The 18,241-nt window shown below is 58.6% G+C and overlaps 1 protein-coding gene across 1 annotated transcript; it reads right to left on the bottom strand.

Moving 5' to 3' along the window:
* Positions 1 to 397: 397 nt before the first annotated feature.
* OPRD1 (opioid receptor delta 1) lies at positions 398 to 8,514 on the bottom strand. The gene is made up of 3 exons (XM_050909800.1): positions 8,483 to 8,514; positions 1,640 to 1,989; positions 398 to 930 (listed from the first exon to the last, which is right to left on the bottom strand). Coding segments are annotated over exons 1-3 (885 nt in total). The 5' UTR covers positions 8,485 to 8,514.
* Positions 8,515 to 18,241: the final 9,727 nt, after the last annotated feature.

Below are 18,241 nucleotides of genomic sequence, written 5' to 3'. Positions count from 1 at the left end.
CGTGGTCATTGCGATCATGGTGTCCCAGGACGCTTAGGCTTTGCCGATAGCCGTGTGTTTGGAGGGCGACAGCCCTTGTTGGGTGTATGGGGCTGCCGGCTGTCCCCGGCCGCGGTGGGAGCCGCAGCAGAGCAGCTCTGCCCAGGTTGCCTCTTGTTTTGGTCCTCTCCCTACATTGCTTGGTGGGGGGAATCATCCCCCATCCGCAGTTCTCCAGGACGAAAAAAGTCTTTGCAGTCACTTGCTGTCAGTCTGAACATAAACCCAAGCAGCGTTACCGAGCAGCGCCCGGGCCGCCGCTCTGCTAGAGCTCCGTGGTGGTGACCTGGGTCACTTCTGAGCGCAGGTCATCCCCGCGGTGGCCCCGGCAGCCCCGCTGGAGGCTGCCCACGTCTAGTCATGCCGGCTTGTTGCGGGCTTCGGAAGGGGTGCAGGTGGACACACGCTCCCGCGTGGCGTTTCTGGCGTGGGAGAAGCTGTTCTGGTCCACGCGGGCTCGGAAAGGCAGGCAAAACTCTCGGAAACACCTCTTGAAATTTTCATCCAGGAAAGCGTAAAGGACGGGGTTGAGGCTGCTGTTGGTATAACCCAGGGCGATGCAGAAATGCAGGCTGGCCACCACGTAGGGGTTCTTCTTATCTATGTCCACCAGCGTCCAGACGATGACGAAGATGTGGATGGGCGTCCAGCAGATGATGAAGGCTGCCACCACCACCAGCACCATGCGCGTGATGCGCCGCAGGTTGCGGTCTTTCTCCTTGGAGCCCGAGAGGAGGCGGACGCTCTTCAGGCGAAGGATCATCAGCCCGTAGCAGATGGTGATGACCAAGATGGGGACCATGAAGGCGAAGATGAAGACACAGATCTTGGTCACGGTGTCCCAGTAGATGGGAGGATCGGGAAACTGGAGCGTGCACAGCACCATCCCGTCTGCAGGAGAGAGGACGATCAAAGAGGGAGCCGGTGGAGTGTCTGCTATGAATACTGACTGCTTTCTGCTTGGGCACGGCTGGGCATGTCCATGCTTGTTAAAAACACAAGGAGATGCATGCCCGCCTGCCAGCTCTTTGGAGAGATTCCCCAGGAGCTTTGTGCCACCAGCCCCCTGCCCACGGGGTGCCGAGGGGATGTAGTGGGTGCAGTGACCCAGGGATTTGTTCCCGGCAGAGTCTCCTGGGCCATCCCCAGGCTGTCTCCTCCCAGCCCCCGTGGTGGACACATCCCCATATCACCTTCCACTGAAACCTGTCCGCTTCCTCAAGATGCCCAGAACTTTCCTAGGCTGGCGTCCTCACACAGGAGCTGCGGATCTTAGTGTGGGCCAGCCGGGGACTTTGCAATACCACTGGGGGAGCTTTTAGGCACCTGATTTGCACCCCAGGAGCTGGGGAGAGGCACTGGTTGGACTGGAGATGGGGAAGGGGGAGGACAATTTCTGGGACAGTTTCCAACCTCTGCAGTCAAGATGGAAAACAACACTGTGATGATTTTTCCATAGCAGGGCATGCTTATGGTCCCATGGAGGGGTGCCCATCACTGAGCTCAAACCTGCTACAGGACCAGGTGGCTTGGGTTTGCGAGGTCACCCCTGGGATGGACAGATGGGACAGGAGGGGACCTTTCCCTAGAAGCCACTTGCCTTTTGACTTGGTGACCGCCATGGCCATGATGGGCACCCCGATGAGGGAGGAGAGCACCCAGATGCAGACATTGATGACCTTGGCCTTGGCCGGCGTGCGGAAGTCCAGGGCCTTGACCGGGTGGCAGACGGCGACGTAGCGGTCCACGCTCATCATGGTGAGGGTGAAGATACTGGTGAACATGTTGTAGTAGTCAATGGAGAGCACGACTTTGCAGAGCAGCTCCCCGAAGGGCCAGGTCTCCATCAGGTACTTGGCGCTCTGGAAGGGCAACGTGCTGGTGGCCAGCGCGTCTGCCAGGGCCAGGTTGAAGATGTAGATGTTGGTGGCTGTCTTCATCTTGGTGTACCTGGGGGTGGCAAAGAAGGGAGCTGTTACAGGTGGTCAGGGCTGCCTTACCGTGCCCAAGTACGCGTGTGCACACTCAACGTGATGAGGAGGGGGCACAGCCTGGCTTTCCCTGGCTGCTCGCAAGGTGCCATCACCCTTGGTGGGCAAAGGTACGTGCTTGTGATGTGCCCTTCTGCAGCACCGATGTGCTCAGTGCCTTTCCAGATGGACCAGGGAAGCACGTTGAGAAAGGACTTGTGTCCTGGTTTCGGCTAGGACAGAGTTAATTTTCTTCCTAGTAGCTGGTATAGTGCTGTGTTTTGGATTTAGTAGGAAAAGAATGTTGATAACACACTGATGGTTTTAGTTGTTGCTAAGTAGTGTTTATACTAAGTCAAGGATTTTTCAGCTTCTCGTGCCTTCTTTCAGCAAGAAGGCTGGAGGGGCACAAGAAGCTGGGAGGGGACACCATCAGGACAGCTGACCCAAACTGGCCAAAGAGCTATTCCATACCATATGACATCATGCCCAGTATATAAACTGGGGGGAGTTAACTGGGAGGGGGGATCGCGGCTTGGGAACTAACTGGGCATCGGTCAACGAGTGGTGAGCAATTGCATTGTGCACCACTTGCTCTGTATAGTTTAATTCTTTTAGTATTGCTATTGTCATATTATTATTATCATTATCATTGTTTTTCATTCCTTTCTGTCCTATTAAACTGTCTTTATCTCAACTCACGAGGTTTTTTTCCTGATTCTCTCCCCCATCCCAGGGGTGGGGGGGGCAGTGAGCGAGCGGCTGCGTGGTGCTTAGCTGCCGGCTGGGGTTAAACCACGACATGCGTGGTTTTAATGTGTGTTGAAGTCCCGGTGCCTGAGCATGGGGTTGCACTCACACATGCTGAGCTGGGACCTTGTCAAGCACCTGCAGAACACGGCTTGGACCCTGCCGAAGCGGTTATCCCTTACCTGACCGGGGAGGTGACACTCATTCCCGTGGCTGCCTTTATTCAAAGGAAATCTGAAGAAATTTTCAGAGAAGTCACTTCTCCGATTAAATCGATTTACTCCATTTCCCTGAATCAGTTGCACAATGTCCTTTACCTCCCGAAACCTCCTTTATCTGATTTTCCACCCAGTAAATCGTGATTATCTAGCTTGCTTCCCTGTCGAGTTTACTTGCAGAAATTGGATCGATTATCCCCGGAAACAGGCCATCTGGAAGCAGCCCAATTAGCCAGGCTAAAGCTCCGGAGCCTTTGGGGAAGCCTGGCTGCCTCGGCCACAGCACGTGGCTCAGGGCCACGGCACCGCTTCCCCCGGGGCCATTCGGCAAGGGCTGCAGCCACCCATGGCTGGCGTGCCGGCTCTGGTCCTTGTCACATCACGGTAAGAGAAACGCCCGGTCCTGAGTGCCGAAACCCTTCCTGAAGGGATGAGGCATCGTTTTGGTGGGTGCTGGGGCCGGTAGGGATGGGTGCGTATCCTCGGAGCACCCAGGCCCTGCAAGGTGTTGCTCAAGGTGATGCTTTGAATGGCGTGGTTGCTTTGAAATGGATGCACATCCCCGCTGCCGAGGGGGCTGTCGGGGGTCCCCAAAGGGCAACGCGTTGGGGTTGGGATGGGGCGGCTCTGCGGCAGCCCCCGGTTGTTTGCTAGGCTGAGGTCAGAGCTACGCCAGCAGCTCAAACCCTTCCCTTGCGTTCCCTTCCAGCAAGTCTCCGTTGCTCAGAGCATCCTCTGCAGCCCCAAGCTCGTTTAGATGCACCCTAATTAATTAACAAACGTGTCAGTTTGAACACAAGCATCTCCATGCGTGGCTAACCCTGCCTCTAGCATCCCCGGGGTGGGGTTCGGCCCTAGACAGAGGGGGGGCTGAATTCGGCTCTGGTGCATGGGGGGAGACAACCATTTGGTTGCCGGATGAAAAGATAATTGGCACAGCTCGTAGAACCCCGTTGTGTGACGGGGCACATGGAGTAAATCGGGGTGAGGGGATTGAGTAGCTCCCATCTCAGATGGTTGTTGCTCTGCTGCCCTGGCTGGAGACCAGGAGAGCGAGTTGCCGTAGGAAAGAGGTTCCTGGCCTTGATGGTAATATCCACTCCCTTCGCTTTATCCTTTTCTCCATCTCAGCAGGGTCAGGAGAGCGTGCCGGCAGGGACGGAGACCCACCGGGTTACGCTGTCGGTAGAACCGGGAGATGGAGGCTACAAAACCCATTTCTCTCTGGGAGAAAATAGCAGCTCGGACCGGCACCCAGCTCCAACGGCGTTCCCTTCTCGTTCGCCGTGGCTGCAAATGGCAGCCCCTTGCCCGAGGGTGGAAGTATTTGAGTTGAACTTTCTGTATTTTAAATACGGCATGAAAAATGTCTTTTCCTTGAAAAGTCCTTTTCAGTTCTCTTTAGTGTTATTTTCCAAGCTCTTTTGCAAATGCATCTCTTAGAAAAGTTTCATTCCAGGTGAAACAAAAAGCTGAGAATTTGTGTTATTGTCAGGTTTTGCCTCACCTAGATTAAAAAATAGTCATTTCAGGTGGATTCACACTTCTTTGATCTCTGCTTTTTGAGTATAGTGGAAAAAATGAGTTATTCACGCCGTGCTCTGCCAGCCACGCTCGGCCGTGCTGCGTAAGCACTTCCCCAACCCCTTGCCAGATGTGCTGGGGGCCGGGGGGGCCGGGGCTGTAGCCCCCTCCCCAGGCAGGATGGGGCTGTGCTGGTGAGGGCAAAGCAGCGATGGGGATGACTGGGATGATGGGGATGACAATTTAGCCCCCGGAGCTGGGGTTTTCAGGGCAGGATTCAGCCCCCTCCAAGATTGGGCTGAGCATCAAACCCACTGCACGGGATGGGGGGGTCCATCCTGCTGACACCCCCCCCCCCCCAGGGCTGCAAACGAAGCCACTGCTCCAGGAAAGAGGTTTATCGCCCGCAGTAGAGCGAACCGGCCGCTTCTGCTGATGGAGCTCCCCAGGCTGCCAAACCCATCGCAATTAAGCAAGTGCCTTGATTGGGAAGTTACGCACTTGAACGAAACAATCTGGAAGGTGTTGATGGAGAGATGAGGCTGGAGGGGATGGAGCGAGCGCAGGGCAGCTCCGCATTCCAGCAGCGATGCCAGCATCTGGACTCCCAGGTAGGGAGCCCTTAGCTCTCCAAACCTCTTGGAAAACAAATAAGTGAACGAAACCACTTGCAAAACTCCTGGAGCTGCTAAAAGCCACCGCCTTCAAGAGCCTGGCTTAACAAATCCCGCGCCCGGCAAAGGGATGCCCTTGCAGCCTGTGCGGGAGTTGGCGGGGGGTTGATGGGCTCTGCGGGGATGTGGGCACTCGCAAGCCTGAGCTCGCAGCTCCAAATTACTTCCAGGGGTATTTTTAAAAGCGCCTGACAACGCAGTGGTAATTGCAGTGCCGGTCACCGTCAGAGCTGTTGGCCACGCTGCTGCCGGAGGGTGCTGGGGAGGCTGAGCTCCCTCCGGGCGTGCGGCCGGGTTTTGGCTGCTCTGGGCAAGGAGTGCTTTGGGTTTCGGCTGTGCTCGGCTCTCTGGGGTGCCGGGTGCCCGTTCGGGGAGCTCAGCTGGGGGCCGTGGTGCAGGGTCCTGCATGGACTTGCTCCCTGGCACGCAGGGGCTCTGCGGCATCCTCAGCGCTGCATCCCCAGGGACCCCGAGGTCCCCGAGCCCCGCAGGATGCGTTCCAGCCGTGCTTGCAGGCTGCCCAGGCACCCTGCACGGGCCCCAAGGGCAGTGGGAGGTGACACCGGGAGGTGTCCCCAGGGCTGCAAGGCAAATGCTCAGCATCTCCCCAGCAAGGAGGTCTGAACCCGAGCTGATCCCATTTCACAGCCCTATCCTGCATGGACACGGGCTTCCCCAGTGAAGCCTACCTAGTCCTGGCCTAAATCCTGCCGAGGTGGAGCAACTCGGCCAATGAACCCCTGTGACACTCCAGGCGGGCTTGGCCATGTAAGGGGGGAAGGCACATGCTGGGCTCTGTGTGGGTCCGCAGCCCCTCCTGTCCCAGGGGCTCGGAGGACAGCATTTACTCATTCCTTGGGAGCTGTGTTTAATTCCAGCATCAGCTGGTGGGTCGGAAAATAGGGGGCTAGAAACCACAGTGATGGGCTCTGTGGATGCTGTAGAGTCAGGCTTTCTAAAGCATGGGTAACATTAGGTTACTTAGTGAGTTAAATAGGGAGGATGTTGTTTGCACATTAAAGCTTTCCCTTTAAAATGCCTTCCCTCTTCTCGCAGAGCAGAACCAGCTGGAGGGGGTCTAACAACACTCATCCTTCACCGTGACACCGTACGTGACGTATGTCTTTGCACCAATTACCTTAATTTGCTTTTTCAGTCTAGGGCTGATTTTTAAAGCCACTTTGAGTGGATGGAAAATCCCATCCGGTGTCGGGTAGGGTCAGCGAGTGACACCCCCATCCCGCTGCCCATCCGCCCAACCCTCTCGGGTGGCGAAAAATACGCAGCAGAGGTACCCAAAGAGTGGGGAGCCAGGCGCGAGGGTGATGGGCAGCCCGTCATGGCTCGTGGGCATGTTTCAGGCTGGTTTTCTATCCGCCGGTGAGTCACTGCATTTATTTCGCGTGTGGGCAGTGCTGGGCTGTGCTGACCTCCTGTAACAACCGCTATGGACTGAAAATGCTGGCGGGGGAGGAATGGAAATGGTTAAAAACAGGGATTTGGGGGGTTTGCTTAAAGCCAGCCACAAGCTCTGGTTTGGCCCTGGGGTTTTGGCCCTGGCTGGGGTTACAGCAACCCCTGGGGCAATGGGAATTGGGATTAACCCCATGAAATCTGGGTCCCCCAGGATGAGCCCCCTCCAGCGTGGGAGGGGGTGCTGTGAAGCCCAGGCACCCAGTGAGACCTCTGCTCCCTCCTGCCGGGCTGGGAGGCGGCGAAGTCTCTACGTCGTCACCGACAGCGGCGTGATGGCAAGCACGGCTCCTGCCTCCGCTGCCAGCCGGCCCCGTCCTCCACTGCTGGCGAGGTCTGGGGGCCGTGGAGGGCTCTGCCAGCCCCCGCTGCCGGCGGTGGTCCTGTGGTCTGCAAGACTTGGCTTTATTGACCCATATTAACAGCAGCCTTGGCCGTGTCAACCCATCTTACCCAGACAGGATCAACCAGCGTCTCGGACAAAGGGGCTGTTCGTATGGGCAGGAAATTTTGCACCCCGGCACAAGCGCCGGGCTGGGTACAGCAGTGTCTCGCCTTGCCCAGTCTACTGAAAAGGGGGGCACTGGGGTCCTGTTGCTTGTCCTGGGGTGCAGAGACCCAGCAGACTCCCTCCCTGCCCAGGGAAAGCCTCGGCAGAGGTGCCCCTGCCAGCCAAGGGCCCACCCTAGTGCCTGCTCTCCCACTGCAATGCTGGACGGAGCCAAAGCGGGGTTCAGGGTCCCCCAGCACATGAGCAGGTCTCTCTGCTGCTGGAGCTGGTACCTCGTGTTGGGGGGGGCCGGGGGACAGCTCAGTCGTGGTGCGAGCTGGGGCTGGGCGCTGCGGGCTCCTGCTCTTTGTTAGAGAAAAGCAGGAGCCAGGCGGCTGCGGGAGGTGCCGACGGCATGAACACGAGCTCGCGGCGGAGCCGGGAACGGGCTGGGGTGGGTAATTCGTGCTCTGTGCATCTCAGGTCCCAGCGATGGAGTGGGGTAGGTACCAGTGGGAACCCACCAGCCCCTCTCCCCCAGCTGTGGGGTGGGTGTGCAGGGGACTCGGGACGCTCCCTGCAAACAGGGCAGCTCTTAGCGGTGGCATTTGTGTGTTGGAAATAAATACCCCACCAGCCTCCCGCCTCTCCCAAACCGCAGCGTGACCGGCCCTGCGGCTCCTCGTCCCCCTGCTCCCCACACAGGGGCGAGGAACACGCGGCTGCTGGGGTCAGGGTGTGTCCCCCAGCTTCTCCCCCAAACGCCAGCTCCCGTGCACCCCCCGGGCTGCTCCATGCACACGCAGTCTTTGCTTTTTCCTCTCACGCAGCATCTGGACACCCGCCACGCACATGTGTGCTCACACACACGCTGTTCACACACACACACGTCACACCCATCGGGTACACCCATCTCAGTGCTACCTGCTCACAAGCGCCCGGTGCACACCCACTCTCGCTCCAGCGCACGCTCACACCTGGTGCACACTTACTTCTGCTGCTCTCACACACGGCACACACTCGGTCCCGGTGCACACTCGCTCCTGCTGCTGTCTCACCCCTGGTGCACACCCAGTCCTGGGGCACGCTCGCTTCTGCTGCCGTCTCACATCTTGCATGTGGTGCACGCTCATCCCCGGTGCACGCTGGCTCCGGCTGCTGTCTCATACTTGATCCACACTCTCCAAGGTGCACACTCACCCCCCCATGCACGCTCTCCTCTCACACCCGCTCACCCCCAGCCCTCCCCACGCTCCCTCACTCGCCCTTTTCACGCCCTCCCCGGGGCCGAGGCCGGCGTGGGGTGCCGCCGGGGCTCCCCGCTCTCACCTGACGATGCCGTACATGACCAGGACGTTGCCCAGCAGCCCCACCACGCACACCACGGAGTAGAGCGCAGTGATGACGATGGCGATGAGGATGGAGGTGGCGTTCTTGGCCCGCTGCGGTCCCGTGTCATTGACCCCGTGGCCGGGCAGGGGGGCCCAGGCGGTGCCGTTGCCCCAGGTGGTACCGGCAGCCGTGGGCAGCTCCGTGGGCAGCTCCGTGGGCAGCTCCATGGCCCGCGGCCGGCCGTGGCCCCGCCGTGGCTGCCGGGCGCATCCGAAGGCCGCGGGTTCGAGCCCCGCTCCCGGCCAGCGCCGCCGCCGCCGCCGCCTCCCGCACCCGCGCGGCGGCCGGGGACGCTTTATAAACCCGGCGTGTCCCCCGAGCCACGTGGGGCCGGGGGCGGCCCTGCCCGCCCACCCGCCCCCCCCCCGCCTGCCTCCCACCTCCTGCCAGGCTCCCTGCCTGCACCCCCTCCCGTCCCTGCCTGCTCCCCGCCTGCCATCCTCCCCCCTTGCTCCCTATCTGTCCCCCCGTCCCTGCCTGCCTTTCTCCCCCCTCGGGCCGTGCCTGCCTTTCTTCCCCCCCGACAGGTCCTTGTCTTCCTCCCCGGTCTCTCTTTCCCCCATCCCTGCCTGCCTCCCTCCCATCCCTCCGTTCCTGCCTGCCTTTCTTCCCCAGGTCCCTACCTGCACCCCCCTCCCCCCAATCCTTGCCTCTCCCCCATCCCTGCCTGCCTTCCCCGCCCCAATCCCTGCCTGTCCCCCCTCTCGGTCCCTGCCTGCCGCCCTCCCCCGGAGCCGGCGAGGGCTGCGGGGGCGGCCCCGAGCATCCCGGGGGGCCCCCGGGCTTGAGGGGGGAGTGTGATGTATCTCGGCGCTATGGCTGTTTTGAGTTTTCTTTGTCTGGAAGAAGGGGGGGGACACAAACAGCCCCCATGTCTCCAAAGCAAAGCTGGGGTCTCTCTGATCCCCCCTCCCCGGCCCTGTGCCTTTCCCCCCCTCCTTCTCTCCCCCCATATGCTGGGGGGGGTGGGGTGCTGGATGGATTTGGGGGACCCCGAGGAGGCTTGGGGGGATGTTGCAGGGGGATTCAGGAGGGATGCTGTGGGGTGGGGGCTTGGGGGAGGGAATTGGAGAGACACTGTCGGTGGGGGGCTTTGGAGGGATGCTGGGGGGGAGATTTGGTGGGGCAGTGAGGGGGGTCTGGGGGGTTGCTGTGGGGTGAGGGGTTTGGGGGGGAATACTGAAGAGGGACTTGGGGAGCAATGCTGGGGGGGCTTAGGAGGGATGCTGCTCTAGGGTGAGGGATTTAGGGGGATGCTGCAGGGTCGGGGTGCAAACACGGACCCATCAGCACCGCCTGCTCAGCAGAGCTGGGCTTTGTGGGATGCTGAGGGTCACCCTCCCCTTAGCAAGGGTGCTTACCATCCTTGGGGCAGGACCCCCCCTCTCCGGCAGGTCTGCAAAGCAGAGGCAGGAGCCCTATTTTTCCTGGAGACGTAGCGGATGCGGGGGCTGTGGGAACCCGTGTTGCCCGTGGATGGGTGCCTCCATCGCCTCTTCGCTTTGGGGATGGATTCGTTCATCATGTGCCCTGGGACAGAGCTGGCTCGGCCAGGGAGGATGGTTTGCTGCAATTTTGGGTGTTTTTGGCTCAGGAGGGGCAGGAGCAGGGGACACAAGGACATGGAGGAAAGGCCAGCAGCTGGTTCAACCCTGGAGATGGGGTTTTCAGTCTGCGTAGCGCTGTGCCAACATAAAACTCCTGCAGTGTTGAAGCATCCGGATATTTCATCAAGAGCCTCATAAAAAGTCCTAGGAGAGAATTAATAGCTCTTCATTCATCCGATGGTTCAGACGGTAAAGAGCTCCTGGGCTGCTGACCGAGGAGGCAGCGAGGACGTGCAGTGGGTTTCTGCCATCACAGAGCAAGGGTTTTGGTGGCAGTGGTCCCAGCTTTGTCCCGGAGGGCCGGTGGGATGGGTACGGGCAGGAATCGGGAGCACAGGGATGGCTTTAGTGTGTGATATCTGCCTTGGGTCCTGCACTTTGCATCCTCATGCGATGCATCGGCCTCTCTGCTTGGAGGGTGTTTCCAGTCCTGTGATGGTTTTGCAAGGAAGCACCGAAAGCCCAGGCGGGGCAGAGGGCTACGTCCTGCACGTGCGTGTCCTCCGGGACACGTTTAAACCTCCAGGTTTAAACACCTTCCCGGGGCGAAAACAGCCTCCCAGGCCCAGAGCAAGGCAGTGAGTCTCTGCTGTGCACAGTTCTGACGCAGTCCGGCTGCTGATCGCTCCCAGCGGGAGGGAAACATGAGGTCGGGGAGTACAAAGTAGCTTTTAGCGTGGCTGAGGAGCTCTTTGGAAGAGGGCTTATCCCTTCGCTTGACTCCCGGAATGGCCGGAGACCCCACACTGACCCATTTCCAAGGGGTTATCTGCAAAGGACTAATCATCCTGGCAAGTTCCAGCAAACACGTCCTCTCAGCTCAGCTCCGACATTTCTTTTTTTTTTTTTTCAGCTGGAAAGTTAAAAATAAACCCAGCAGATACATAAAACAAATGGAAAATCTTTAAAGGGCTTTGCTGTTCATCCGCCTGCAGTCAGTTCTTGCTGCTCCGCCTGCCGAGCCAGGCTACTGCCATGGATGTAGTTTCCAAAATTGGGGAAACTGAGGCAGGGAGGTCACGTCAGAGGGGAGAGCATCACCCCATTGCAGTGCCCAGAGCCCGAGGACCGTGCACGCAGCAGGCGAAGGGAAGCGATGGCTCCTGCAAGTCCTGATGCCCATCGCTGGTGCCGGTCAGTCCCCAGCCAGGAGCGAGGGTGCTCGGGCAGCCGGGACTTCTCTCTGCACCCAGAGTTTTATCGGTGCCACTTCATCTTGGCTTGAGTCCTGCTCTCCTATGGGGATTGCTCCTCTTAGGAAGTTCTCCGTGGCATCGCCTTAGCTCGTATTTTCTCCTCCACACTCTGGATAATGGGGGGACGCTGCCTCTCCCACCCCCTCCAAACAGCCCCTGCGCAGAAGAGGAGTTAAATCGAATCGAGGTGGCGAGAGCGATGCTGAGGCTGTCGAGGAGGAAAATTCATGATGCTCATCTGCCCGGCGAGCTGCGGTCCATCTGGGGGGATTTACAGCCATGGCTGCTAAAACGGCAGCGTTTTGATTTACTCAGAGGCTGCAAACTCGACAAAGTGTATTTCACCATGGGAAGACCCTTTTCCCCTCTGGAATTTATTGATTTTAATTAAAATGGCCGTAAAAATAACACACAGGAGCCATGAATCTGCTGTGGCAGGACTCCAGTCAAAATCCATGGGAATCTCTGGAGGTTAATGGAGGGGGAAACAGGGGGGAGATGATTTCTCCCCAAAGATTTTTGGGAACTCAGGAGGACACCAAGCCTCCGTACGTGCTGCTCACCTTGTCTTGCACGGTCCTGTTGGAGAGAGCCTTGCACTGGGGCTCCGGCAACGCCGGGATGGCTGAGTCTTGTGCCGATGGCCACGGGGCCGAGGTGTGAGCTGGGGATCCAGGTCACCAGGGCAGCTCTGCCAGGTATATAACTATAACATAAATATAAATATATCAATATTTATATATTGATATAATTTCCAGTTTGGCAGCCAGCCTGAGTCCTGCCTGTGACAGTTCAGGGCTGTGATGCATAGAGGGGAAGCTACCATTTTTATTCCCCCTCCCCGGTGCTTGACTTCCCTTTTTACTGGATTTTTGCCCAAAATATGAAGAAGCGGTGCTGGGGCAGCCGGGTGCAATGGCTCTCAGTTGGGCTGAGGGTTGCTTTTGGCAAGACAAGCAGCCCCAAGTGTTGGCCGCGCGGGCTTTCCCTGGCTTGCATTGCAGTTCCTGTGCCACTTGCTCGCCTCCCGACGCTACCCGAGCAGGTTTTTTATTTGTGCAGGGTTTTGCTTTTAAAGCAAATACCGCTCAGACCTGGAGCTTAGCATCTGCGATCGATCCTGCGGGGATGGGGACCGACTGAAATGCCACCGTGGGTGCTGCATCTCGGTCCCATCGTTGTCCGTGACCTTTCCTAACATCCTGGCATGACCCGGTGCCGGATGGTACCCCGATGTGTGCGGGCACCTTTTTTCTCCATCCCTTCGCCTGCTTTTCCACTTGCCCTCGACAAAAACATTTTGTGGGGCTCTTTGTCAACGGAGCACCGCATCCCGGGGTGCTCAAGAGGAGCCAAAATAACCCTGCTCTGGCAGCAAATGAATAAACCCCTCAACAAATCCGTAGCACCAGAAGTCAAAATCAGACGCTGCCGGGAAAGTTTCCTGAACGTTTCGTCTGCACCCTGCCAAGAGAGGGACTTTATTTCCACGGCTTTGCTCTTGGTAGCAAATGCAACCCCTCCTGTGGGGAAGGAACGTGGTACGGGGAGGCAATGGCCGCTGTCGAGCCCACCAGCTCCTTTCCCTTCTGCTCGGCGAAGCCGTCTGCCTTCGGGGGTGCGAAGCCGTCGCGGGGTCTGCGGGTGAAGCCTAAAAATAGCAGGATTCGTAAGAGGACCTGGGAGGGGGGGGGGGGATCATCATGCGAGGAGGCAGCTGGGCTAAGCGAGGCAGACAGCAACCTGGGCAGAGCAGAGCGAGCTAAAATAGCTCCTTCTGCTGCGGGAGGAGCGTGGAGGCTGAGCTGCTGGGGTTTTCCAGGTCAAAGATGGGAAGTTGGAGATGGGATCTAGGCTCCCGCAAAGCTGGAAATCTGGGTGGGATTTCTCCCAGCTGCTTGCTGCAGCACCCAGAAAACCACATGTAAAAAGAGCAGGGTTGTGTTTTGCACCCGGTGGGTGCTGCGGGAGGGCTGGTGGGGTGCTCTGCCCTGAACCCCCCCCTCCCAAGGAACAAACCCTGGCACGTCAGCTCCCCGAGCCAGAGAGCAAACGGGCTGTAACCAGCCTGCAGCCTCCCGCGGGGAAGCTGCCCTAAAAGCAGGGCACAAGAAGCAGCGGGGAAGCGCCCAAACGAATCCTCTGTGATTAACTAAGCTGCCAGGTCGGGGCTGAATGCGGCCATGCTGGATCTGCACAGTCCCCACGGAACCCGGTTCCCCTTTGGGCATCCTGGGGAGGGGATGGGTGCTGGGTGCCGGGACCAGCACCAGCCTTAGCGAGAGGCAGGGACCAGGTTACGTGGTGGTGAGAGCAGTCCCGTATGCAAGCTCTCTCATCCCGAAAGGGAGTTTGTCCATCCCTCCCTCCCTCCCCTTATCTAAGTGATACACCAAGGGATTTACCAACCCCACCTGCTCCCCCTGAGCCGCCTTTGTGCTTCTTCAGGGCCTGATTCACCCCATCCTAACAACTCAGCCCCTCCAGGCAGGTTGGATGGCTGTGTTCGGAGGATTTTTTTCTCTCTCTCGTTGCCCCTATGAGAAACCCAAGCGGTCAGTGCGGTGGAGGCACCTGGATGGAGCCCACCTTGTGGTGAACCACCTTTGAGGGGGCTCCGTTTGCACCCAGCTCCCCTTGTTTAGAAGGATGACCTGGGGCATGTGCCGAATCACACCTTGGGGAACTGCAGCAGAAAACGTCGCCCTGTTTTCTGTAGGTCTGAGATGTTTCAGGGGCTTGCAAGAAAGGGAGTGAATAGACCAGATGCTCCACAAGCATCAGCCCAACCGCACCAGTATCCACCGAGCTGTGGGTCCAGACTGTTCCCCCCAGCTCCCTGGGGCTCATCGCTTCCCCTCCCTCCACTGGCAGCTCCAGATAAATTGGCCTTGAAGAGGAAAATGGGCTGATTTGTGTGTTTTGTTTTCCCACGTCAACAGATCTGAATGTTTTCATACCTTGCAGGGCAGCTGCTGGGAAAGAACAAAGCCCGTCCGTCAGGGGAGTTAAAATTAGATGAGATTCTTCTCTGCCTCGCCATTATGTGTGGCTGAATGGCGAGAGGGAGGGTTTTTTTGCGGCGTTATTTCCTCGGCATTGTGTGCGGGGAGGCTGTCTCCGAGGGCAGGGTATTTGCATAGCGGTGGATGATGCTGCGAGATGGCCGGGGTTGGAGCCGGGTCGGGAGGTTGGGTGGGAGATCTCAGCTCGGCACTTCGCAGGCACCGATCCCATTCCCGGAGATCAGCAGTGTCCCGGGGGGTGATGCCATCGGTGTCCTCGACATGTTCTCAGTATCCCCAGGACACAAGGGAGCCTGTCCCCTTACCAGGCTCGAGCTGGTGATGGTGCCAGCCTGCCCCGAGCCCCCCGCTCCCAGCCAGGGCTGGGTGCACCGAGGGTCCTTACAAATACAGGGTGGGGTGGGTGCATCAGCTGGTTCATCCCGTTTCCTTTAAAAATGCCTCCAAACTGATTATTTTATTTGAGGGGTTACTGAACTCTTGTCCTTCACCCAGGCTCATGCTTGGCCCCTTAGCAGGGACGGGGACGGGGCCAGCGTACGGCTCACGGGCACCGCCAGCCTCCCCGAGCCATGCTGGCAGCAAAGGACGCTGCACCATACCCCATCCCCGGTGGACTCAGTCCCCACAGGAGCCTTTTTTTTTTTCCTGATTGTTGCTTATTTAGGTATTTTCACCGCCCCCGCCTCGGTGCCGCCTTTGGCTGACAATGGAGCATTGAGTGGGAACTGGCAGTGTCTCCCTGGATTTTGGGGAGCTGTAAGCCCGGGCTGTCCCCCCCCTCGGCTGGCTCTCGGAGGTGGCATCACTGCTTTCCATCCGATGCGCGTCGGGAGCGTTAACAAACCTGTGAGTCATCTTGTAAATGAACCATCTTGGGGAGGGGGGGATCCAGGGCGGGATGCTGCTCCAAGCCGGAGCTGTGATGGAAAAAGAAAGCTTTGAGCTGCTGGTGGAGGGAATTGATGTGACTGTGAGCCCTGGGCTCCCCGAAGGGGCCGAGGCTGGCTTTTCCCAGGCAGGGAGCAGGTTCCTTGAGGCTGGGACGTGGGGACTGCGTGTCCTGGTGCCGACTGTGACATGGGGACTGCGTGTCCTGGTGCCTCTGGATGGTTGTGACATGCTGGAGGGACAAGGGCCCTGTATGCATGTGCATGTGTGCAGACATATGTGTTGCACTACCAAGGGACAGGGAGGAGTTTTACGGCCGGGTTTCCTAAGGGCATAAGGCCCGTTTGTCTGTCTCCCGTGGGTCTGACAGAGGATTTGCCAGCGCCTGTTGCTGTACCAGCAGGACAGGGCCTAGACCCAGGCCAGACCTGGGTTAGAGCCCCTGGGCCACCTTCGACCACCATGGTGATGAAGGAAGCAGTTTTCTTTCTCAGCATATAAAGTATTTACATTTTCTGCAGTTTTTTAGCTTCCTGCCACAGCGCCCGGGGCAGGGGGGGTTGCTCCTGCCATGACCCACAGTCCCCACAGCCAAGCCACCGCCGGCACATCCACTGCAGAGCCGGTGCCGGGATGGGGCGGACGCATGGGCATTCCCCCCATTGATTCACCTCCTCCGAGGGGCTCCGGGGCTGCCGGGGAAGAAGTGGGTGTCATCTTTGATGTTGTGAATCCAGGTCAGCGCTAACCCAGCTGCAATCCTGCTGCTCTCTAACTGTGCCAAATCACAAGGCGCAGCCCGGCTCCTCTCCCCGGGTGCTTTGGTACCTCTTGCTCCGGGCGCAGAGCTCGGTTCTCCCGTCTACTTGTTCATTCTCCTCCAAATGTCCATGGGATGAGTTGGTTTGGGGTTAGGAGAGGAGATGAAACCTCCTCTCAGTGGAAACCCGGTGGAAAAGCACAGGAGGGTTTGGCTAAGGTTTGCGTTTAGGCTGAAGGATGGAGATTTGGGTGGCTCGGACCTGGAGGCATCAGCATCAGGAGCTGCAGAAGGAGCATCCAGCTCCGATCAGCACTTTGCTTTCGTGCCAGTCGGTCCCTGCAGGGCACCGAGATGTGAAGGTCAGGGAAGCGATGGCATATGATTGAGCACTGGTGGTTTGCAGGGTATTATTTTATACATGTAATTAAGGGTCTTTTCCTGGCTAGCTGGGAGCCTGCACGCCGTACCCAGCAAGTGCCCGGTCCGGGCAGGGTGGCTGCCTGGCCGTGGGACAGCGCTGGGACCAGCATGTCCCCACCACAGTGTGGGCTTGCAGGCAGCAGGTCCCGGAGTGATGCTCGGGTTTGTGGCAGGATCCTGGGAGGTTTTGAAAGATTCTCAGTGGGTCCTGAAGGCAGGACTTGCTGCAGGGAATCAGGCTGCGGCATCCCTCACCTGCATGGCTTTGGGCAGGAGTGGTGACAGCCGGTTCAACACCAGGGCAGGGCTCGCTCCAAAAAGCTCAGCAAAGCTCAGAATTTTTCCTTGATGCTTTAATCGAGCTCTGAAGGGCTCAGGAGTTGGGATCAGCCAGAGCCAGGCTGGCTGCAGGCTTGGCCAGAGCCCAAGCAAAGCTCTTTTGTCACCAGCCAGTCACTTGCTTTCCACCCAGCTCATCCCTGGCTTGTCCAAACAAGATCTCCGGCAGAAGAGCCAACAACATCGCTTGCTGCTTGGGTGTTTTCTTTTGAAACATCCCCCCTACATCAGGAGGCGTTTCAGCCCCAGGTTGCCTCGAACAACACAGGCAAAGGGACCACTGTGTACCCACGCACGTCTCCCTGATGGCTGCTGAGGGCTGAAAGCATCCGGCTGTAGGTACCAAGCCTACTTGTGTCTTCAAATAAATTGCTGCAGTTTGGGGCTTTGGAGGTGGCCAGCCTCTTCCTTGAGAGCTGTAACTACCCGTGGAACGTATGGGAAGCTCCGTGTATACAGTGCTGGTCCCTCCAGCCCTGCTGGGTGTTAAACACAGGCGTAAGGTGAGGGCTTGCCCTATTTCTCACAGTGGCACTCGTGCATCCTCCTTTCCAGGGTGCTGTGAATCGGTGCAAGGGCCTGGCGAGGAGCAAGAGGCAAGAACCTGCCCTCCAAGCTTCAAAGAAGGTGACGAACCTTCCCACCCTCACCGGAGAGCTGCAGAAGGTGCACGGCAGTGTTCACGGCGATGCCGCCCCTGCCATGGCTGCCTCGGTGGGTTCCTCCTCCGGCCCTTCGCCAGCGCTAGGGATTTTGCTTTGCTTCAGTTCCCAGCCTGATAAAATCAGATGCCTGCTGCCATCTGTCCTGGCTTGTCCCGGTGGCCTCGGGAGAGCATGTGGGGAGGGCAGCACCTCCTCCATCCAAAGGGACACAGATGGTGGCTGCCCAATGCCATATTTTTCCAAGACGGCCACCTGCTTCCCTCGCCGCTGCCGGGAGCGATGCCGAGCCGTGGGGCAGAGCTGCTGCTGCAAGTGGGAATGCCAGCGAGGGCTGGGCTGGGGGGGTCCTTGTGGGGTGCTGGCACCCGTGTTTCCATCTTTATTAGCAGAGAGGAGATACCCAGGCACAACCAAGCTGGGGTGGCTTAAACTACGAGTTGAATCCCGTCAGTGATGGGTCTTGGAGGAAATCCCTGGTGCTGAGAGCCTGGCATGCAAGCACTACCGAGGCCCCGGCGGGATGCTGGGCACCCCTGAACGGGTGTTTTGGCTGTCCCGAGGGTGAACTGCCAGCACCGCGGTGCCGGTCCGGGGCTGGGTGAGGGCAAGGAGCAGGCAGGGGCCAGAGGAAGAGGAGCAGTGCCAGCGAAGGCTGCTGCGTCGCCTGTTAGTGCTTCTCCCAGCTTTAAAGGCAGCTCCCCCTCCTCCAGCCTCTCCAGCCCGCAAAACCTGCGGCAGCTGATCACAGAAGGTGATTTCTCTCCCCTTTTTCTTTCTTCTCCTGAAAGGCACAAAAATCCCCCC

The sequence above is a fragment of the Gymnogyps californianus genome, chromosome 22 (assembly GCF_018139145.2).
Source record: "Gymnogyps californianus isolate 813 chromosome 22, ASM1813914v2, whole genome shotgun sequence".
NCBI classification, from domain to species: domain Eukaryota; kingdom Metazoa; phylum Chordata; class Aves; order Accipitriformes; family Cathartidae; genus Gymnogyps; species Gymnogyps californianus.
Note: the sequence above shows the minus strand (reverse complement) of the source record. Positions and strands in the feature narration are given on the sequence as shown.